This window comes from Podospora pseudopauciseta, assembly GCF_035222475.1.
Source record: "Podospora pseudopauciseta strain CBS 411.78 chromosome 2 map unlocalized CBS411.78m_2, whole genome shotgun sequence".
NCBI classification, from domain to species: domain Eukaryota; kingdom Fungi; phylum Ascomycota; class Sordariomycetes; order Sordariales; family Podosporaceae; genus Podospora; species Podospora pseudopauciseta.
In genome coordinates, this window is record NW_026946663.1 from 979,239 (window position 1) to 1,003,307 (window position 24,069).

General features: G+C 51.7%; 2 protein-coding genes across 2 annotated transcripts; one reads left to right on the forward strand and one right to left on the reverse strand.

Annotated features, from left to right (window-relative positions):
• Positions 1 to 15,797: 15,797 nt before the first annotated feature.
• QC763_202390 (uncharacterized protein) lies at positions 15,798 to 19,175 on the forward strand (the record flags this gene model as incomplete). The annotated part of the gene is made up of 1 exon (XM_062909274.1): positions 15,798 to 19,175. One exon carries the CDS (start codon positions 15,798 to 15,800, stop codon positions 19,173 to 19,175), a length of 3,378 nt encoding a protein of 1,125 aa, XP_062768041.1.
• Positions 19,176 to 21,773: 2,598 nt separating this feature from the next.
• On the reverse strand, positions 21,774 to 23,411 carry QC763_202410 (uncharacterized protein; the record flags this gene model as incomplete). The annotated part of the gene is made up of 5 exons (XM_062909275.1): positions 23,251 to 23,411; positions 23,019 to 23,211; positions 22,904 to 22,961; positions 22,213 to 22,850; positions 21,774 to 22,155 (listed from the first exon to the last, which is right to left on the reverse strand). Exons 2-5 carry the CDS (start codon positions 23,168 to 23,170, stop codon positions 21,774 to 21,776), a joined length of 1,230 nt encoding a protein of 409 aa, XP_062768042.1. The 5' UTR covers positions 23,171 to 23,211; positions 23,251 to 23,411.
• Between the last annotated feature and the right edge of the window lie 658 nt (positions 23,412 to 24,069).

Sequence of the window (24,069 nt, forward strand, 5' to 3'; positions counted from 1 at the left end):
GCATTGATGCGAGTTACATACCTGCATGCATACCAAGAGAGCAGACTCAAAGAATGATGAATTGCCGCTTGCTGCTGCAAAGTCCCAAAGCCATCAAGGTCCTCACTTTGCAGCGCCTTTGCAGCTGATGACCTCTCGGTGTTACTCATTCCCAGTTTACTTGTGATACCTACCTCAACCCTGTGCCACCTCTTCCCCAGATTATCTGAGCAACTTATCTATGTGCTCGTACACAGGGTCAATCTCAAGCAGTATGTCCAGTCTGCTGACTTTGTTTGTTTGGAAACATTACCCCTGAGCAGACCCACCATTCCCCCCTGTCGTCTCCTCGCCTCACTTTACCACAATGCTTCCAACACGCCTCGTTCAACACCACCCATCCATCCTATGATGTGGGGAAAATATTGAAATCCACAAGGAGCTTCCCTGCCCATCAATCTAAAACATCCAAATCTATCAACTCGCTGCAAGTACCCGCTGCTTGATCATACCCCCATCCTTGCTTGTGTGCCCTCCCCAGGCCAGTCAAGCCTCACCCCCCTCCTCATTGACCGCTCCTTTCTTCCTGCAACCCCCGCGCAGGAAAAGAGACAAAACGCCTCAAATGTCTCTGTCCCTCCTGTCGACTGTCTTGTCAGTCGCCTGTCGTTGTCAGATACTGAGACTTTGCTCGGCAGGAGAGGGGAAAATATGCGGGTAGCCATATCCCTCATCCAAATGCCACCCTCCCCATCTCCATCCTGGCTATCTTCTTTTTGACCGCTCCAAGATGACGTTTGCTTCGCGGTTACCTGCTTGCTTCAGAACGCGAAAGCGAGAACCTCGCCGCCTTGTCAAGGGGTCAACCCCGCGACGGCTGGGTACATTCTTTCATGACTGCTCGAGGCTATCAAGGTATATCTAAGAACGATTTCAGAGGCGCCATGTCTTGACCGTCGTATGTCTCATCCGCGGCTGTTGTTAAGTCACATATCACGCTCAGATAATCTCGGCTAGGTGCTTGCATCTTCGAGGCCATCAAGGTCAGGCTCAAGGTCACAAGCAAATCATTCTGCTTCCATAAGGTAGCCTCATGTGTTGCTGTCTCGTCTTGCTTGGCTGCCAGCACTATCGGTTCATGATGAGCTCAAGGTTCAAGGGTCCACTGGCCAGTTGCTTGCATGATTCTTCTCAAGTCCGTCATTCTGTGCTGGCTGATTTTGGTTCTAGCCGCATCCGAGTGTCTTGCTTGTCACTTTCTCATGACAAGGTCAGGGTTCATCGAAGATACTCGACAAATACAGACCCCAGACTACACCAAACATTGTTTGAATCATGATTCCCAGCTCCCGACTAGGCCGCATCATGTCTCTCATGTCGTTGGCATGATCAAGGTTCAGGGTTCTAGACTCAGGGGTACTTGGCCTTTCTCTCTCAAGGTACCGAAACTACTCTCGACAATTGTCGAGACCGGTATACAGACAGCACACATTCGAGGGCATCACAACGACATGTCTCACCTCCTGCCTCGCTGCCCAAACCTGCAACCTGTTGCTACCCTTTACCGACCGAGAGCGACCCGTACCGGCACCATCCGTCCCGTGCCCGTTCTTTCATTATCTCTGGCGTTCTTCACCGCTGGTCTCACACCTAGTGTAGCAGTGAAGCTGCCCTTGCCCAGCCCGTGATGATCTTGGAATCGGGATAGAAAGTACCAGGCAGTTTAAGCAGGTATTCAGAACCCGGTCACCTCACCGGTACTTCTCACCTCGTCCCTTCGTTCCCCGTCTTCACCGGTGGTCTCACTTAAACCAAACTTTCCAACGAAAGAGGTCTGCAAGTAAGAGTTTTCTGCATCAGACACGCAATTGTCTCTGTTCAGCCTAGCCCAGACCAGTCTACTCGGCATCGGCAATGTTGACTGAAAGTGATCCGAGACCTCGTGTAAGCCGGGCACAAATGAGTGTTACCGACGACACATGCCACTCCCTAATTCCCGAAAGCCTACCGACCAACACCGAGGCCTCCTCATGATATCTCCGAGCCTTTGGTTTTGTAATCAGCTAGAATTTGTAACACACAGGTTTGCTATCATCAGTCAGCCATCTGACGACACTCAAACAAAGACCGGGAACATCTCAACACCTCGAGCATTGCATCTATGACGAAATCCGGTGATATTTCCGAACAAAAACTACTCCCGACCTCGGACAACGTTTGGTCCAGACTGTCGGGACGATCTGTCCAACAAAGCAAAGCCAGATGGCAGCAAAGAAGAGCCGGAGTAAGCCCCGAGTTTGACCTCCGACCTCGGTGGCTACCGCTCTAATCATTTCTCGACGAATCACAATAAGGGGCTAGAAAAAGAAAGGAAAAAGAAATGAGGAATGCAAGATGCAGCACCCGGGGCAGGTACCTCGCTGTCGGGAAAGACCATATTGGCAAGACGATAAGACTGGCCGGGCTGGCAGGGGATGAAAGGCACAGAAAGAAAGAAGGCAACCATTACCTACATTGCTTCCGAAATACAGCCAATCACACAGCCCTCACACAGGGAGCCACGAAAACCATCGTACTTGCAGCGATATTTTCTTTGCTGGTTCCAGCACAGGCAAGTAAAAGTGCAAAAGTGATGCTGTGTATCCCTCATCGTCGTTCCCTCCGTCATACCTACCCGCCCGCTCCATCCATCCCATCCCAAACCTCCCTGATCAAATCAACCAAAATCTCAAAATATCACTCCTACTCTCCCGGAGAAGCAGACCAGGCTGGCATCGGGTACAGTCACCACCCCCTTCCCCTTTCCTTCTAGTCTCCCCGAGTAGACTCATGCGGGACCATGCGGCCTACCTGTCGTGTCACCCGGCCACATATGTACAGTTCAAGAAAGGACCGTAGCATATGTATAGGTAGAAGCACGATCCTACATCCAGCCCCCAGTCGCCCAGTGATTCATGACATGGGAGGAAACTGCACGAATGCACTTGGCTCTCATCTGCCGTGATACATGACGCCTTATTTCACTTTGTTTGAGGGAAGATCAAAGCAGCAGTCAGTCACGGTTTTTTTGGTTTTTTTTTGTGCCGTGACGCTGGAAACATGGTGTCGGGTCCAACCTTGGAAAACAGAACCTTGGATTGGAACAGTCGCTTGCGCAAAGTTGATCATACCAAGGACTAACCAAAGCAAGAAAATATGCAACTGTAACCTCCGTCCCATTTCCGGCACAAACACAGGTTCTCTGCCTTATGGCCGTCCACCGCTCGCTCGGGCCGGGAGCTGCCCGGGGTATCCGGTCTTATCGTTTGCAATTCCCCGCCCTGGTTCTTTCTCTTCCCGAACAAGAGCAAGTGCTGAACGCATGAAATACGATAACAAAAAGCACATCACTTACGGGCGATAGCGTAGCATTTCCAGTCTCAATCTTACTGACGTGTCATGCAAGCCTGTCCCAATTCGAATGATGTGGAGCAGCGGTGAAGATACCGTGCAGCTTCAAGCTGCTTCCTACAGGAGCAAGACCAACCTCCGACCCCCGACGACGTGCCAACCAACCAGCGGAATATCCTCCGTGGACTTGGAATCCTTCCGAAAAGAAGAAACGCGGCGGCAGTTGACGAAGACTGCCAGGCGGTGCAGTCGTCCGCAGTCCGCGCACGATGATGAGGCATCCATCAGCCCCAACCAGCCATCATCTTCGGAAGCAACCGAGATCATCTCAAGACTTCAATCTCGGGCTCTGTCACGGAGAACAACAGTGACACGGTATGCCGAGGCCTCTTACAACAACATCAACTGCCTCACTGCTGGCTGGCGTAACCACCTCACCACCACCCACTCCACGTGCCAAAGCCAAATCTGATATCTTTGGCCATCTCTAGTATTCTTCCTTCAGGGGGGTGTTGTACCCGTACTACAGGATACCAACCAACCAACCAACCTAACCCACAGCCAGCCTTCCTGATACAGCTGCACTCCCCCACATTCACCATTATATCCATCAGCGCCTACCACCATGCGTGACACTGACCGACACACTTGCTGCCCGCTGATAAGGAAGCTACAGCAACAAAGCTGCAACTGTCACTCGCTACTATACCTACTGCAGAGTTCTCCTTTGACAATAATAAATGCAACGGCGATACAAAACAATGACATTGATACCTCATATTGCCGCTTGTCACACATGATGCTGCTCCTTTACGCAAAGAAACACGGCTGACCAACCTGTCGCCTACTCATCTCAGCCTCACCCGTTTCAAGCATCTATTCTCACCCAACAAGACAAGTTGTAGGGCTGGATAAGCTCACATGACCCTTCCTCACGTTAGCTCACGTTAGTTCTCACGGGGACATCTAAAAACAACGGCATTGCTCCGGCGCATAACTCCGATGGCAGATATGACAGAGACAGCAACACCTGATTTGGAAAGCTCGGTCTTGCCAGACCGCCTGATGGTTCTGAACTGAAAAGATAGCCTTCTGCATGGGCTTGCTTTGCATCTGATATGTCGGGTTACACAAAGCCCAAAATACCACCTTGAGAGAAGCACAAAGAAAAGTCAGAAAGGGAAGGACCGCAAGAGGCGAGAGATCTATTGGGTAAGGTAATGAACAGGAGGTGTGACGATGAACACACTGCAAAGGGCAAGAGATAGAAAGAAGGGGGGAGAATGTAAGTTGCATGCTGGTGTCAAATGTCAACATCTCTTCAACAACATAAGGTACACCACACTACAACCTGCGGCCTGACTCATCACCAGGAGTTTGTATATCCCTCTCACCCATGACACTCTTTCATTAGATGCGGCAGCAAATAACAACACCAGGTATCTCACTGCCTAAGTCAGCCATAACCTCAAAATATGCACTCACGATGCACCCAAGACCTCTCATCTCACAAAGCCCTCATCACCTTCGACACCAAGAGACATGAGGAGACCGGCGAACAACCACGAAGTTTTTACAAAGTTCTCAGACCCCTTCTCACCTCTGCATAAAGCCTCCTCCTGTAAAAGCCCCAATCCAGCCATCCGATCGCTGCAATCGACCCAATGAGGCTGATTTATACTAACATCTTGTGCCGATGCCGAGGGGGACATCTCCCCGTTATTATTCACGAGGGACAATAACAACAACAACAACAACAACAACAACAACAACAACAACAACAACAACAACAACAACAACAACAACAACAACAACAACAACAACAACAACAACAACAACAACAACAACAACAACAACAACAACAACAACAGCAACGGCAACGGCAACGGCAACGGACATCCGACTGCAACTAACAGACCACCCACTACACCAACAAAGTAACTACAAATAAAAGCTCTCTCATAAGATGTATCAAACCATAACCCCCGTCCAGTAACAACCGCAGAGAGGAAAGCACGCCACATCTCCGCAGATTTGGTTTTTTTTGGAGAAAGGTTGAGAAAGGAAATTGTGCAATTTGACAGCTCACATCCCGCAAAACCCCGTGCCACGCCGAGCAACACGCAGAGAGAAAGTCGAGCAAAGCATGTTACCTACTGCCGTGTGTGTGTGACCTCCCCCTTTTTTGGTCTTTTTTCCTTTTTTTTTTTTCCGAAGACAGAACGGAAGTAACGTTTTGTGTGAGTTCCTAAATATATGTCCCAAAGACATCCTGGTAGCTATGCACTCCTGGACAGGACAAGACTACCTATACTGCAGCCTGGCTTTTGTCTGATGCTTTCAAGGTTCCATACAACGGACGGCACACCCCGACTGAGTAGTGCACTTGATGTGAGGCGCTGCTTTGCCAAGTGCGAAGACCATGCAACAACACAGCAAAGCACGAGAGAGAGGCGGTGCCACTCCGGGATCGAAGATCTCAACCACATCTCGACCAAAAAAACCCAAGCATCAATAATACCTACTGACTACACACTTTTCGGGCCGTCTTCCCTATGGCGGCCACTGGTGGTGAATCAAAACCCCTAGCACCCTCACTTACTCCCCCTCCTTCCCCCTGATAATAATGAGCCGACTTTCCGTTCCCCCCCAATTGAAGCCAAGTAGCCGTGTTATTCACCAGCTCCTCCCCTACCCATCCCAACGTACGTCGTATAACCCCCCATCAGTTGCCTCACCTCTGAATGCGAGATGTCAATATCATAAATATTTGTCACTTTCTTGTTGTTTTGTCGCATAAGCCACCATCACTGCTCTGCAGGCCTTGTCCGTTAAAGATGGTCATATGCATTGTCTCAACAGACCTCTCATTGTCTTTTTCAGTACCGGTGTTTCTCTTCAGCTGCTCAACTTGTGTCACGTATCACTTTTCTTCGGTCTCCCCCAAAGCAGATACCAAAACATCAAATGGCAACTTCCACCCAGAGCCTTGTCCAGTAGGTAGTCACTTACTGTTGGTACCTGTGTACTATCAAACAACTGACCCTCGACGACGACTCGGCCGAAGCTGCAGTCTGTTAAAAGCGTGACACGTTACACCCACTCATTCTTCCCCCTACCCCCACATCTCGTGGTCATCACCCCCTACACATGACCTTCCCACACACGCAAGCCAAAAATCCCAGCCAGGCTCGGAGGAATCCAACTTGTAGTCTTATCCTTCCTGTACAGCAGGCCCTTAGTGGGTGACCCTACCCACCGCGTTTAGCCTCCTCCCAAAAGTAGGGCGAACAAAGATGGATGGATGGTTGGGCAAGTGTCAGATAGATCAACCAAAATCTCAGATCTCAACCCCATCTCCCCCTCAAGTGGTTGATGCAAATGTGTGTGGGCGCACAACTCACTCCCCTCCTCCTTCCTCCCCCCCGGTTCCTTCACTGTCTCAGCAACCTCACGAACACAACCACCTTTCCTCAACGAACAGGTATGGTATTACAAACTCCCTTCGTTCCTGATTTTCTTTTTTTGCCAAACAACAAGAACAAAAACCCCTTGCCAGTCAAACCCGCTGCTGCCAGGCGCAATCCCCATGTCAGTTATCGGTAAAACAACCCCCTGTTGTGCATAAAATTCAACTACGTCATACCTTCCCTCCCCAGGGCATCCCCACTCACACCCCTCCGAGCAGGCGGGTTCCGGGTTCGGGTTCTTTCCCTCACTTCCTTTTTTTTTGAGGGGGGGGGCCAAATGTGGAACCAACAGCCACCACATTTAAAAAAAATTGGAAGGATTCTAGAAAACCCTTGGAAGAAAAGGCTGGAAAGGTAAAATAAATAAAATAATAAAAAATAATAAAAAATTGATAAAAAATCAAAACCAACCAACCAACCCTGCTTCAACCCTGCCTGCCCTTGACCTCCCCTTGGCGGGGTAAAACCAAACTAAAAACCGTGAGGGGAAAGGTGTTTCGCGGGGTTGTTTATATGTGTTAGATAATAATCCAACATTCAATATCAAGCTACACTGGCGGAAGACATGACAGGTAAAAAGATTCTTGTTTCTCCTCGGCGGCGGCGGCGGTGGTGGTGGTGGTGGTAAGGGTAGTTAGTTAGTTGTGTCTGGTGGGTGGGACAAGCCGCCCGCTGCGGCTTGAAAGACCTCGCCATTATGACAGAAATATATGCAAACAAACGCCCTATAGCAATGGTGGTCATGATTAAAAAGAAAATCCTCGGCAATGTAGTCTGGTCTGGTGCAATGTACCACACATGTCCCCGTCTTCAAGTCCAGTACCTAAACCCTGCCTACGTACACTTACCATCGTGGTATCTTCATGATTTCTTGTCATGGCAGTCAAAGCATCTCCGCACTGAATTCTTCATTTGGGTCTCTGCATCTTTCACTGTCACTCTCGAGAAAAGGTCAGGTAGTTTTATCACCCTCCCCCCGTCTCCCCGGCAAACCACGCTCACAAACCCCAGAACATCTCACACATCCTGGCTGCTGCAGCAGAAATGATATGCAGCAGCAGCAGGGCCAAAGCGCCACCACCACCACCACCACCACCGCTGGGGGGTTGGGGGAGCAAAAGAGAGAAATTGATGGCATCGTGGCCCATCGTCCCCAAAATCTGCAACCCTGCCATCCGAATCATCTCCTGCAAACAAGGGTGTTGGATTAATACCGCTCTCCCTCTTTACCCCGTTGATGGATGTATATCAAAGCTTAGTGGTGTTCCTTCCTCATCAGCAAAAAAAGAACCCTTTCTGGTGGTGGTGGTGACCCCCAACATTTCTCCTGCTACTACAACCCCATCAATTTCCCAGAGACCACCTTATGATAAGAAACAAAAAGTTCTCAGTCTTTCTGGTCAAGTTAGGTAGGTAGGTAGGTCAAAAGAACCGTAAAGAAAGACTGCCGTGGATTTGGAGAAGACTGAATTCCCCCCTCTACTCCTTCACCCCCCTCTCCCGCCCCTCAACCCTTGCCGGCCATGCGTACATATACGAACTGATGCACCCCAGGTGGTGCAGTCCATGCAAATATATACCCATTAGGACAATACCTACATACCAAACAAACAACCCCCCCGTCTGTTTCCAAGAACGCCACAAAAAAAGTTTCCTCTCAAAAACAACCTCCGTTGCCTGCCCCCAGAAGCGATGAGGGGAGACCACCACACGAACTGCTGACCTGTCTCTTCTTGCCGGATTGAGCGATTTGCAGAAGCCGTGAATGCAACAAGCAGGTTGAAGAAACTGGTTGGGCCCCACCAATTCCCGCCCGCTGCTGCGCTGTCACTTTGATATGATGAGGAGTGCCATGTCGATAAAAAGGCAAGTCGACGGACGGGTTTCTTGCATGGTGCAGCAGCAAAGCAAGCAAGCAACGCTTTCGTGCCCACTCCCCCCCCACCCGCCCCCAAACGCCCCCAAACGCACATCTCCAGATCGCAAACCAAAGGCTGGATCTTGGTTGCTTGCTTGCCCTCACATGTCTTTCCCCTATCTCCTAGAAATCACCAACGTCATGTTGCCTTATCCCGCGGGGTCGAGATTGGCCAGAGAGAGAGAGAGAGAGAGAGAGAGAGAGAGAGAGAGAGAAGATAAAAAGGAAGAGAACGTGTACAGAACAGGTGTTTGCTACCATGCAGCGCGGGATGGCTTGAAGAACTGCTCCATATTGAAAGCGGGCAGAGAGCAGGAGTTGACGAATGTAGTTGAAGAAATAGCATGCTTCGAAACGCCCCACAATTTTTGTTTCGCTGCAGATGTTCTGTGCAAGCGAACACCACCCCCTGTGGCTGATCGGAACCTTTTTTTAATCCCCCACCACCACCACCCCTCCAAGAAAACGACTCCAGACCTCCAGACCTCCAGACGACAACAAACATCCCGCGCAATCATCAGGCCATATGCTACGGCTGGCACGACCTCCGCGGTAGTAGAAAACAGTGGCTTCGCAAGTGCCGCGGGGAAGATCGCCGGGGCAGTCGGCTTCAGATCCTCAGTGGGTGGCACGCAATCGGAATTCTTGATGAAGTTGCTTTGCATATTCGTGTGTGTGTGTGCGTGTGTGTGTGAGCTGGCGTCCATCCCCATCACGGAATCCATTGCTGGTTCCGCGTACCTCTTCTCATTGCTTCTTTTTCGTTGGAACAGTACCCTCTCCTTGGACCTGAGAAACGTCACGGCGGTCCATCAGTGCAGCTTGCAGCGGGACCTCCCGCTCTCAACTCGGCCTATCAGCCCCCTTGTAGCCAAAGAAAGGTATGATAAGGGGCTGTGCCAAACCGAATAGTATTCGGTCATGTCCATTCGAAAGACGACAAACACTTCCGGCCTTGTTGGTCCGTCTGCCCCGGGCCTTTATTGGCACCGGTCCTGCAGGACTGTGAGCCCAACACAAAAAAAAGAAGAGAAATATTGGGTGCTGCGTACTGCGTATGGAAGGGATACGGTAGCACCGATAGCTCAGGGGAAACCAACTGTTGACGATGAAAAAAAATTCTCTAGTGGTAGCAAACTACAGGTAGCTGAAAAGGGTTTTGCAACCCGCATCGAGTCACATAGTCGGTGAGCATTTCAATAAGTCGGCATTTCCGCTCTTGCGTGCGTGATGAGAAAAACCATGGCCGGTTCGTCACATTGGGCATCACGCTGCTGGCGGGTAGAGGGGGGCCAATGCCGTGAGAGCGAGGCCGGAGTGGAAGGCCGTATAGGGGCTGTTGTGACCCCTTCCCTAATGAGCCCACGAGGCACTGGTATTTGCGCCGACGAACCAAACCACCTCACATCGGCGGGTTGTGCTCATGAATTGCCATTGGTTCTGCAGTATCCGACTGCTGCGCACAGCGTGTGTCAAGGCAAGACAGGGCAGATCAGGTCAGGTCGAGACAGAGAGGCATGACGTGGTTTGCTGTATCAAAGTCCGTGATAGGCTTGCGAGGGATGCAGGTCCCCTGGTTCCGAAGAGGGCGAATAGACATAGGCAACGGAGGTTGCATCGAGTGAGGAACACCGTGGGCATTTGCCGACATTCCACTGATTCAGCGGCGAGCTGCCACATGACTGTGAGGGACGAGGGCGCTGATGAGATTATCGAGAGAGATAATCTGCGGCTTGCCAGGTTTGAAACCGCTCGGGAGTTGGACGTTTTGGGTAACGGCGGCTAACACGCCATCGTCGCCGATCCGTCGTGAGGTCATCCCGACGCCGGCCACTAACGGTGCAAAGTCCCGGTTCATCAGGATGCGGGGGCACTTGGGCGTGTCGGGGTTTCCAGGCTGGCGGTGAGGCAGCCGTGACGGTGCGGGTGATCACTGGGTGTCACCGATGCCAGCCCAGGATGAGCATGTGTTTGTCCATCGCTGATCTGCACATCAAGCCATCAATTCCTTCCTGCGCTACCGTTTCAACTTTTTGACAGTCCGGGGGAGGTACGGAGCAAGGCAAGGCGGCAGATTATCGGATCATTTCATCTTGTTTGGCTGCCTCCGGAAGAAAATGACCAGTCGAATAGGATGGCGACTCAGGGAATAGTGTTGGCATATTCCCAGACAATGCGCGTGTCGCCGGACATTGCAAAAAAAAAAATAGTATATGTGCGTTTTCATCAGAAGTCGATGTTGCACCCAATTGTCAGTACCTACGCCGCCAGCCATCACGCCATCATAGTCCATCTTGATATCGCGGGTTTTCCCACTAGCGCCATCGACCGGCCTACACTACAGACATGTTGGCCGCTGGCGCTGTTGCTGGTGACCCGCGACGTTTCTTTTCCAGAAGGTGTCGTCTGGCCGCACGACGATGTCGGTAATGCCCCAAACAGCTGGTCGACTGCGTGGTGCCGGGTGATTCGGCTTGCTAGAAAGAGCTCTGCCGGGAAGGCGGGGGGCAGGCGGGCTGGGCTGGCAAGGTGGTATCACAAAGAGGGCAGAGGAAACGATGTCATTGGGATGGGTTAGATCTGGTCCCTGACCAGCGGCAGGGACTTTATCGCTTGAAGCGAGAAGGAAAATGGCGCCCAAGGCTAAGATTTTTGGCCCCGTGACATGATTCGGGCGACCCGCTATTATGCCGAGCACGAATTGAGGGCATTCAACTGGTTCAGCGCAATCCAGGTACCCAATCAAGCTGCGGGGACAGCACGGCGGGAATGGATCTTGGACTGGTTCTTTTCTTTGACGGACGAGAGCGTGGCCGTCCGAGAGATGATCAAAACGTTGATCGTCAGCCTGGGCATGTTTGAGATGGCAGTTAGGTGTCGTTGCTGCCATATCCCGAAATAATGCCATGTTGTGTGTTTGCTACCAATTCGTCTGCCGCCGCCAGTGGGTTGGGGGTCTCTATCCGCGCCGTGAAAGCGATTTACTAGAACAAAGGTGCCTGTCAGCACCCATGCATTCGTATTGCTATTATCGGCGCGACTCTGTCGCGGGCATGCTTGGCATCCGAGCAGCAATGGAATTCTTGGGCACCTCCTCTTCGGGGAGGTCGGTGAGGTGCTTCGTAAAACGAGATCGAAACCGAGGCTCTGCGCCCGCTCGCATGGCCCAGGGCAGTGATCCTGCAGCGACCCCCTAGTGTAGCGCCTCGATATTTTGTGCATATTGTACACCGTATGGGTGCATATGCCATTAAGGTGTGCATGTAGGTGAGGTGTGAGATTCAGGGCGAAGGCCGGGCAACGCCCTGGTATGAAGATCACCCACAGCGTGCCTCAGATCGCAGCAGCGAGCAAAATCATACCTGGCTGCAGCTACGCTACGGAGGGGTTAGGAACGGAGTCAGTAGAAGCGCCAAGAAATAGCCTCTTGGGTTGTAGACGGAGAGGCCTCTCCATGCGGCACAGGCTACAGCGCATTCGCTTTTGAGAAGGGTTGGTTGTTGGAAGTTGGATCGATCGAAGGCTGCCGACTTGCCGGACTCGGTGCACCATGCTCCCAGCTGAACTAGCGGTGGCTCCCCCAACACTGGATGAGTGAAATCTCGGGCGTTTTGCCATGTGCCATGTGCTCGTCAGTGCCGGCGGTCAACAGTTGTCGGGTCGAGGGTTGCTTTCTGCTCTCAGCATCAGCAACAGGCTCAGAGGTGCTCGAGGGCATAAGCAGGGCTTCAGGTGGTACCGGTGAGGGCGATCCCTCTGACCGCATCCCGTTTCCCATCCAAGTGGCCTCGGTCGATGGTTACCTTTGCTGCTCTCGGCGGACGGCTATCCGGCTCCGGAGAGAGGCAGAGGCAGAGAGGCTAGGAGGACAACGTGTGCTCTGTGGCTGCAAGTGGCTCGCCGCCGTCGTTGCGGGACAGGCTTCAGCCAAAAAGGCCAATGAGGTTGGAATGAGGGGCAGTCCAAGGCTCCAAGCTGGAGCCATGTGGACGATATCGTTGGGTGGGGCTGGGCACGACAGGGGCAGCTTCAAGGGCTGCAGCTGTTTGGCAACCACCCAACCGCTCGGATCCGCTTTTCTGTCCCTGTCCGCCGGGAGCATCAGCGTTTTGTACCTGTACCTGTGCCGGTGCCGCACCTGAATTGATATGTGTGATTCCATACCATAGTCGTAGAATCAAGCGTTGAAAACGAGAAACGACCGCTGCGAAAAATCAAACGGCAACCTCATCAGATGATTCGGGCGATGAATGACATCTCCATCCCGTCAGGGAGAGGTTGCAGGGCAGCACAAGTGTGAACCCCGCCGTCCGAACTGTGTGTTGTTGGATCGTCTGCAGTGTCTTCCCATTTCAGAAGGGCAACGACGGCAACCGGCAACGGCTTCACTTTCATGTCAGACTGCGCCTGCAACAAAAGGTCAGCATTAATATCATCACCATGGCACGAGGCTCCATTCGTATGTCAATGGATCCAAAACGGGCCATACAACCGGAGGTGCCCCGCCATCTGATAATTATGGTGATGGCGGCAGAAAGTTTATTTTGTCCTCAGAGTGGCGTATGACTGACGTTTGGTTGGTCGGTCCTGCTTGCACCGGGGCATCCACTCGAGCAAATCCGAAAGAGGAAGGCTTGATGCGAGGGCACCGTGTCAGTCGCGTTCGGTGGTTTGGTTCGTAGAAAGCTGCGGGGTTGCGGGTTGCGGGTGGTTTTGCGAGCCCCGTTTTCTTTGGGGGTTGATTTTCCAACCTGTTCCATGATCTCATCCCTTCCACATCCGTCCGTTCTCCCAGCGAACGCCAGCGAATCACCGAGAAATACGGCCGTGGGGACCTGAAGTTGTACTGGGGAGAGTCGACGACGACGGTGTTTTCGGAGGTCGGCTGTTTCGTAGGGCTTGAAAACGAGACGGTGTACTTTGTACCGGTACTTGTACCAGCTTTTGCTCCGCGAACACTAGCGCTAAGGCAATGGTGCCCATCAAAATTTGCAGGCCAGTGAGTGACCACAGTTGCAACCTACCCCCATGCTTCAGAACAACTCGACCTATCTCACTGGATCCAATGTATTATTCTCGGTATCTTTTGCAGATTTGTCTTTTCATATTATCAGCAATCCGGAGTCCTTTTGACTTGCAAACAGCGTTTGTCTTCGAGCGAGTTCGTTGCTCTGAATAGAGCTACATCTGTTAGGTAATAACAAGACACACTGTGCTGTTTCCGGCTCGTGGTCCAACAACAACCCAACAAGAGCAAGTAACAAGTATCTTACACTTACTACCGTAGGAATCCGCTGCCATCGCCTCCCGCCAAGGGCTTGTTCAGACAGCTGGGTTTTTTTGTAGCCGTGTTTCCGTAGATTGGGTTCCCTGCTCGAGGTTCATGGTCCAAGGATGCTGTTGCTGGTGCCCGGTCCTGGTCCCTGGAGCGCTTACCGCGAGGAAGGTACAATGTACTTGCAGCTTGGATGACACAATTTTCACTCCATCAGAAGGGAACAGTCACCGTCTATTTCCCATTTCCCCATACAAGTTTTTGCAGCTCCTGCTGTTGCTTCTCCTGCTTTGCTCCCTTGCCCTGACCGTGCCATGGCTTCTGCGCCGTCACTCGAACTAATAATTTCCGGGCATTGCCTTCTGGAACGCAGCAACAAAAGAGCCAACGCCCACCCACTCCAGCTCACCCACATCCCCCACCCTACCACAGGTCCACGGCCTTGAAATAAAGTTTTGGCTGCGCGCCCTCGAACTCGACAGACGGACACAAATCAAACTCTCCAAACCTGAAACCACCTTTAGGTTAACCTCAACTTCCAGGTTACTCACCATACGACATCTAACCACGCCGGTACACGAGCACACACCCACTGCCAACTGCCTACCTTATACTGCCTGTCCTGCCGCAGCAGACCTCGAGCCATTGTTCTGCTGCTACCCGCGTCCTCGACTGATCAGCCATTCCCGACGACCACCTTGGCCTGCTCCTGGGCTGAGAGCTGCGGTACCTCCAGGACAAAGTGTCGGGCAATTTTTGTGTGGTTTTTTGGTCTCACCTCTTTTTCTCGACGCTGCACGCGCGCCACAAGCGAAACCGCATACCTCACCCAGCAATAGCGCTGCTCGGCTGGTCTGGCGCATTCGCCAAGCTACACACGGAATTCACTCCTCGTCTCTCCCCCAAGTTCCCAACCTCTGCCCAGCACTTACGGACCCGCAATCCCACCAGGAGACGAGCACGGGAAGTGGGCGCTGCTATAGGGTTGCTGAGGAGGCCCTGTGTCTGCTGCAGTGCGGTCGGCATTCATCTTTTTGGACTGCTGCTGCTTGTAATAAGCTGTGTTTGAAGCAGGTCTTGTCAGTGTGGACCACCAAGGTCCCCCCCCTCCAAAGCTGCGACTCTCCAGGAAACGTCCCAATAGAGACACTTGCATACGACTGCCACCTCGCCAACCAGGGCTTCACAACGCAAGACAGGCTCTCGCACACACGGGCCACTCCCGCCCCATCCACCCCCCAAGAAGCACTCGACCTGGGTCGTACATGCTGTGTGAAGGTACCTAGGTCTTGTTCCCCGTACCTGGTACCCACAGATACCGCAGGTACATCACTTACAGCGACCACTCACGACTGGTTCGGGTGCGCCTCGCTGCTCTTTGCTGATTGCGCGTGGGACTGGATCTTCCATCGCCTTGCATCTTCTCACACCCATACAACCACTCAGTCCTGGGCCCCTGGCCGTCCATTCCTTTATACTTCAAGAACGACACCCCCTCCCCGGAGTCGACTGGTCCGTATATCTATATCTTCCCCGCATTTCTAGCCATTGGCATCAACACACATCACAAGCACCATACCACTCGAAGAAAGATGCGACCAAAGGCTTCCCATTTCAGATAGTCCTCCAAGATCTTTCCTTGCCTGTACCGTGGCCCTCTTCGTCTCCACGTCCACGCCTTTGGGTCGGCAAAGCGGCTGCTCCCTTTCCTAGTGCCTGTCTATTTCCCCGGAGTCTTTTCTATCCTGCAACAATCGTCGAAATCATGTCCGTCTCTACCGATTCACCGCGTCCATTACTGCCCTCCACCTCTTCTCCCATGACTCCCGATCTCCTCCAGAGCAGGCGTTCTTCACGCCCCAGCCAGGTCCGGACGGACCTGGTCCCTCCATCACATGCCCAGCTCGTCGTTATACCACCATCAGCAGTCAGCAACTCGTCCGCCTCCACCATGTGGCCAAGCTCGCAACATGGCTCGCCAACCCAGTCTATGGAGGCTGTTGCCAGTCTCACGACGGCCAGCTCCCTACAGGGCTCACCAGACTCGCTGGAGCCGGGGCAGGAAAAGGGGCTTGAGCTCGTCACCCCTTTGCAGCTTCCGGAGGCCATTGTCTCGAAGCAGCCCGACCAGACTACCACCACACTGTCTCGAAGAACCAGCAACACCTCACTCGGCAGCACCCTGAAGAGCCCCCTTGGAAGCACAACGGCCATGGCTGAGGCTAGCAAGTCGATGAGCCTGATCCGTCGAACCTCGAGCTCGCTTCGTAATAGGGCCAATGGCCTGTTCCCTCGAAGGGGTTCCTCAACCCATCCAAGGAGCCGGGATGGGAGCGTTGGTCCCGGTGTCATGCGAAGGAGGGGCAGTATGAGCAATCCCGGCACCCCCTATGACAATATCAGTCCCTTCGAGACTGATTCAGATGATGATGTGGTACTCGTGGGCGTCGATGAAGTATTTGGCGGTGATGGGGCCATCCGAGAACCAAGCCCTCTTGCTTCAACACCATTGGCCGCGAGTTTTGGCTCCGTTCCGCTCTCCCTCCGCCAAGGGACACCACTGACGAAAATCACCAAAAAGAACAACCGAAAGCGTATCGTTCTGACTCTGGACCCCGATTCGGCCAAAATCTGGTGGGATCGGACCAAGGCATCCAAGTGTGTTTATGTCGACGATATCAAGGAGATTCGCATGGCGGGAGACATTGGACAGTACTTGCTCGATGCGAAACTCGAAGAAAAGGACAGGCCCAGGTTCTTCTCCTTGATGTATGCGGTTTCAGGGAAGCCAGGGGTAACAAAGTGGCTACACCTCATCACCGACACAGACAAGGCCTTCTATGACTGGACCCAGACACTTGGAGCCTTCTCCCAGTACCGGCAAGATTTTGCGGCCAGCCTTATGGCTTTCAATGACGATGCTGTTCGTGTTTATTGGGACCGGGAGATGGAAAAGCGGTTCGGTACGGTGCGTTCCAAGGAGGCCGAACAAATCGAATTTGCCGATGTTGAACGTGTGTGCCGAAACCTGCACATTCATGCGTCTACCGACTCACTGTGGAAAATCTTCAACACTATCAAGGGCAAGCCCCTGTCGTACTCCCAGAGCAGCAACCCTGGCCTCAACTTTGATGAATTTCTTGAATTTGTACGAATGATGAAGGCGCGAGAAGACATCCGCCGCGTATATCAAGAACACACCGCGAGTCAGGAGAATGGTATGACCAAGCCCGAGTTCTTGCAGTTCTTGCGACTTGTGCAGTGTGAGAATGTCGACGAGGACTTGGCAACTTGGGAGGCCACATTCGCTCGCTTTGCGCGCAGGGGCAAAGCGAAGGATGCCGAGTCTCAGGGTGATGCAGGTCTTATCATGTCAGAGGCCGCGTTTGCCAGTTATCTTTCCTCTTCTTCCAATGCCGTCATTCCCAAAGCACCACCAAAGTACGACCTGAACAGACCAATCAACGAGTACTACATTTCCAGCTCCCACAACACCTACTTGCTCGGTCGTCAAGTAGCAGGCACCTCTAGCGTAGAGGGCTACATCTCTGCACTGATGGGAGGTTGCCGATGTGTCGAGGTCGATTGCTGGGATGGTGCTGATGATCAGCCCGTCGTCTCGCATGGTCATACGATGACCACGCGCATCTCCTTTCTCGAGGTCATCAAGACCATCAACAAGTACGCCTTTGTCAAGTCTCGGTTTCCTCTCTGGATCTCCCTGGAGGTGCGGTGCAGCCAAGCGACGCAGGTCAACATGGCCAAGATCATGATCGAGATCTTTGGTGACAAGCTGGTGCAGAAGCCTCTCGAGTCCTTCACTGATCGCCTCCCAACCCCGTCAGATTTACTGGAGCGTATCCTCATCAAGGTCAAGAAGCCGCAACAGCCCGACCCCGTGGAGCGGGTTGGTCGTAGACGCGGCAACAGCATGCCTTCGCCTTTCCAACGCCCACTGCCAGACAGCGGACCGGTCCCATCCAGTCCCCTCCTGAGTCCCACAGCGATGGCCCGCACCAACCGCATCAACACCATTACCGAGGGCAAGGTTCACGACACGCCCAGCAGCAGCCCCAGCGAGTGCGACAGCGAGAGCGAAAAGGATTCGGCAAGAAAGGTGGCCAACAGTAAGATCAGCCCGGTGCTCGGCGCGCTCGGAGTTTACTGTGTCGGTATCCAATTCGACGGCTTCGACACTCAAGAGGCCAAGTCGTTCAACCACATCTTCTCGTTCAAAGAGAAGACGTTTGCGGAGAAGAACCAACCTGGCCCATCGAAGCAGGCGCTCTACCGCCATAATATGCGGCACCTGATGCGGGTTTATCCCAATGGTGGGCGCATCACATCCAGCAACTTCGACCCACTGATCTACTGGAAACGCGGAGTGCAGATGGCAGCGCTCAACTGGCAGACATTTGACCTCGGCATGCAGCTGAACCAGGCCATGTTTGCTGGCGGAACAGACCAGTCAGGTTATGTTTTGAAGCCATTAGAGGGGCGTCAGATCCAGCTCATGCCTAACTTGACCGCTGATGAATGCGTGGGCAAACGGCCGCGCAAGAGGGTTTCCTTTGATATTGATGTTATTTCAGCCCAGCAGTTGATGAGGCCGCTCAATCTCGGAGAGAAACGGACGTTGGATCCCTACGTCGAGGTTGAAGTCTTCCTTGCCGACGACAAGAGAAACAAGAACAATGCCGTCTCCAACGTTACCGTCGAAGAGTCGAAGCGCACCTACCGCTCCAAGTTTGTTCGCGACAATGGCTTCAATCCCGAGTTCAACATGTCCTGCTCGTTCGACCTCACCACCAAATACCCGGACTTGATCTTTGTGAGATTCAAGGTCAAGCAGGCCGAATCCAAGGGTTACAATGACAAATCTCCTCCTCTCGCAACCTACACTGCCAAGCTTTCCAACCTCAAGCAAGGCTACCGCACAATCCCACTCCTGAACAAGGAAGGCGAACAATTCCTGTTCTCCACTCTCTTCGTCAAGATTCGCAAGGGTCCCGTGGAGGTGTTCATGGCTGATTATCAGGAAGAGGCCCCCAAGAACGGGAACAGACTCAAGAATATTGGCAGGAACGTCTTCAACCAATCCAACACGAGCCCCAAGTCAAGCATGGACAGTGGCCGTTCCTGAGAGCCCTTGCACACACCCTACAGCAACAAAAAAAAGCTGGACTTTCCACTTCCCCCTTGTATCAATAACAGATTTGAACGGGTTTTCCTTCTGGCACAGCCATCTGAGCCGCTGTTTTCATCATTTTTCCGCACATTTCTGTTTTCTGTTCAGGTTGAATCTATTATGAAATACCCGGTGGCTCATATCATGTATCATGGATAAACAGTGTTGGGGTTGGAGAGATAGCTGTCTTGACAGCATTGTGTTTATTTTTCTTCAACTTCTTTTTTCATGTGTGCTCTTCCCCCTGGAGGAGGAATGGTCTAACATGTGAACACTTTTGGGCCAAGGGAGGAATCATCAATTCACAGGAGCAGGGGTTTGCACGGGACTGGGGGGAGGGAAATATTTGCATGTATGTTTTGTGTATAAACAATACCCGTTTGACACAAACAAAATATTTGATGAATGTCCTGGAGACGCATGGGTTACAAAATGGGACTGGGGGTTTTATTCAGATTTATTGTTTTTCTCTTTTTCTTTTGTTTTTTTCTTTTGATACCAAGCATGATACCAAAGCATATTTTGGAAGATAGGGAAATTGGGAAAGGGGAGGAGGAGGCATATGTGACAAACATGATTTTGAACTTTGGTGGCGCAAAAACCTTTTGAGGAACGGGGGTTGGTTTGGGTGGGTGGGTGGCTAGCTTAGGTGGTGTTTGTGGTTTTTTTTTGTACATTACATAGAGGAAATTCAAAGAGAAGATGAAAGCCAAGAGATGAACAAACATATTTGGACGGAGGTTTTTTGTTTTTTGTTTTTTGGTGATGGTGGTTGCTATTTTGCTTTGCGGGATTTCGTCTGGGAGTATAACCTCGAGTGGGCTTGGGTTGTTATAAGGGTGTTTGTTGTGTGCTACGCAGCTGGAACAGAAGAGGTAGCACGGGTTTTTGGATTCATGATTATGACCGAGGGCAAGGGATATGGCATGGTTTCCATAAGGGCAAGGGGGTGTGTGTAATCTCTGGGAATTGTGAAATCATTTTCCTTCTAGCTGCTAGTCAGCGCACGAACTTCATTCATTCTTTTTTTTCCCCCTGTTTCTTACAAGTTCTCATCAGCATTCTCAAAAGATTCATAGGGACACGCATTTTGAGGAAGGTCATAACTATCAGGGCATGGATGGGACAAACAAACAATGAAAAGAAGGGTTTACAAACATTGGGGTTGACCATTTGTGTGTATGTGTGTTGTGGGAGAGAGGCAAACTTGTTATTTCATGGGTTCATACTACGTTGGGGTACTACATCACAAAGGATTATGGAAGGAGGCTGTTTGTTTGGGGGAAGTCAGCTGCATAGCATAAGCATCATTATATACTCGTTGAGCGGCTCACGCTGCTGCTGTTACTCTACGATACCTACACCCATTCTAATCCGCTGTTGAACATGCACCCCCCGACCCAACCCACCTTTTATTCAATATGCTCGTAGATGTTTTCTGTGATATTGTGGTAGGAAATCCTCCGGGGCCGGGGGGTGGGGAGGGCAAGCCATGATGAAACTGAAATGCCTTCAGGTAACTTGGAAATATACCTCTCTACCTTACCTCTGAGATCCACAAAACTCAACTACGACACTCGACTCTCTGCCAAAACCCATTTGTAGCATTTGCCCCCCAGAATAATCTCAGTAGGTGCCTGGCCCATTGTCGCGAGTCAATGACAATTGGAAGGTATGTGGTGATGATCAACTTCCATTGTCATCGACTCTCACACAGCCCGCCGTATTCCACCCTACCTAACTAGGGTACCCAACATTTGCGGTATACACCACGAGCCAAACCACACAAAAAGCCATGTTCAGTCATCAACTGTAGTACTCATATAGCAGCCGCGAAAAATAAGGGAGCACGACATCAAAGCTACAACTCCCTACCAAAGTCATTGACATCACCACTCTACATTCTCACTCCCTGATACCTACAGCCGCGCTGCTTCCGGACCTGACCCCGGCACGCCGGAAAGTCACGGGTACGGTAACATCCCTGACAGGGACAGGCAGCAAGGTGTGATTCAGTTATCAGCATCCAGCAAAGAAAATTACCATAACCTTCAAGCAATTTCTCATCCTGTATCAGATTGATGTGATTGGTGGTAGAGCTGATCAGATGATCGAGATAGGAGTGACTCCTGGTAGAAATCACATGTAAACAATCGTGGCCTTCAGTCTTGAGCGGAAGCAATTGTACTGGTGATAGACATGTTGCCATGGAAAACTACAAGATGGAGATATTCATCACGGCGGCAGTAACATAACCTGGTGGGAGTTACTAGACTCAACGTACACAGTAATTGAGTAAAGTCTCGCTGCATTGCCTTGAGGCACTACGTACATCTAAGAATATCATCTATGAGCCTTCGCTATGAATAGCTACCGATGATAGTAGCTAATAGACCTAATGAGATCATAAGCACTCCTCCCCGAGTCTCAAGCATGCATCCCAAGATCAACTGTAGAGCCAAACCAAATCAACGCAAACGTCTTTCACAGTCCAAGCCAAACAATAAAACTCACCAGCGAGCCCCCTCCCAGCCATCAACCCACTCAACGAGATCACCACTGACCCTCCAAAGCATCATTCTTCTTCTCAGCTTTCTCCTCGGTCTTCTCCTTGCCCCAACCATCAACACCCTTATCCTCCTCACCATCCTTCTTGTTACCGAAGGTCTTCTTGGCCTGGGCAGACACAGTGTACACAGTCATACCCGCCGACCCCAACTTTGTATCCACCATACCAGCCGTAAACTGGCCCATAAAGCGGGCGTAGTCTTCCGACTTGCGGATCTTGCACTTGCTACCCTCGGACTCAGCATGCTGGGCCAGTGCTGCGTTTGTGTCGAACCATTTGGAACACACTGGGCACTGCACTTGGAAACCAGTGGTCGGATGTGTTAGAATGTGGTTTCGGAGACCATTGCTGGTGGGGAACGACTTGCTAAACAAAGCGTCACTACATAAGCTTATTAAATTGGGCCGTTTTGACGAGTCATACATGCACCTTTCCCTAGGACACCCATACTTTCTGGTATACTGGTTATAGTACTGTTTGGGGTCCCAATTGGGGTTGCGAGGATCGTGTCTGTCGTAGACTGGTCTCTTCTCAGGCTCTCGCCAACCTTGAGCTTGCGCGGGGGCGGGACGCGCAGGAGCAACAGCGGGGGTGGTGGCAGGACCAGTGTAGCTCGGGAAGAGCACCCTCATGTCCCCAGCCTCACTTGACTGTTCCGGATGGTCGCTCCCCGGCCCAGTCAGCAAATCGCCCTTCTGACCAAGCGACATCATCTGGAAGGCGACGGGATCCGGCTTGTGGCTGCTGTCAACCAGAGGACGGAGAGAGGAGAGGGTGTCGCCCGCGGTCTCGTCCTCCGTTGTGGAAAGATACTGGGTGTAATGGGCAGGACCCTTGTTACTGCCGCTCCAAGCGGTGAAAGTGACAACCTTGTTTTCATGTTGACCAGGCACCATCTGAAGCTGGCGGGCAAATCTCAAGGCTTTCTCTCGCTCCTCGTGGAATCTCGCATTGGAGATTGTGTTGCATCGGTTCTTTTCGATGTGATCCACGAAGCCGCTCATGCGAACAAAGGTGGCTTTGCAACCGGGGCAACCCATTTTCTGGTCAATCTGGTGGAACTGTATCTAGGGACTTAGCTAAGAGTAACGCGGGCAGTCAGCAGAGTCCTTACCTGCTTGTAGTGCATCTCGGCAGCACCCTCGGTGCGGAACATCATCATACATTTCTCGCTGTTGAGAGAAAGAGGGTTAGGGACAAGCGGGGAAAACAAGAAGCCATAGACAAACCAGAAGTAGTGTCTGTTTCCCTTCGCATACTCCGTCTTCCAGTGATTGATCATCGTCTGCTTGTCATCGAACGAAGCCTTGCAGGTTTGGCAGATAAATCTCGACTCCTCTGGCTTCTCCATCTCGTCCATGGTGTTAGACGACGACACCATGACCGTATAGGTAGAGGAGGAGGCAGAGGAAGAGGAGGAGGCAGAGGAAGAGGAGGAGGCAGAGGAAGAGGAGGAGGCAGAGGAAGAGGAGGAGGAGCAGGAGGAGGAGGATGATGGAGAGCATAAAGAACAAGTGTGGAAGAGATGGAAGAGTATAAAGAATAAGTTTGTCACGCGATTCCGACCTCAAAGAAGATGAGACGAGGAAGAGGAAGAAGAGTTTAGTTGGGATGAAAGTTTCCAGCAGCAGGTAACCTAAATTTCAGAAGACAAAGGGCAAACAGAGTTTGGCTGACCGTGCAATGATTCGACTTCAACTGGCAGGTACATCCTTTACACCAGTAGGCCGACGTTTTCAATTTTCAGCCGGTCGGCAATAGTGGGCAAATACCTATGAGGAAAGAACAATGATGCCAGTAAAGGCTCCCGCTCCCTCTCAAAGACCGGAAGCATCAGATATGGCAATTGCGGGCAGACAGGGCTGTACCTTATGATGTCTGGGATCTTGAGTGTTACGAGATCATGGGGAGGATCGGTCTGATATCATGTGTATATGGGGGCTATTGTACAAGTTCTGCTCTGGCAGTATGCGAAGAGGTCTAATGCCTACCAGGTAGATGAGGTGAGTAAATGTGGACAGACTTTCATGATTGATGATCGTATCTGTTGTTGTGCTTGCCCAGCCACTTCAAGCAACCGCACGGTAAAACAACCATCACAGTAACAATAAGTTCGGCAAACATACAGATCTTCACATTTGACATCAGAGAAGATACAACCGGTCACCTACCTAGGTATGTTTGATCCATCAAGCTGCACACTCCCAACATCTCATCACAAGATGCTACTTCCTTCATCTTCACACTCTTCGCTGGCGATATCGCCCCCCATATCCAGAT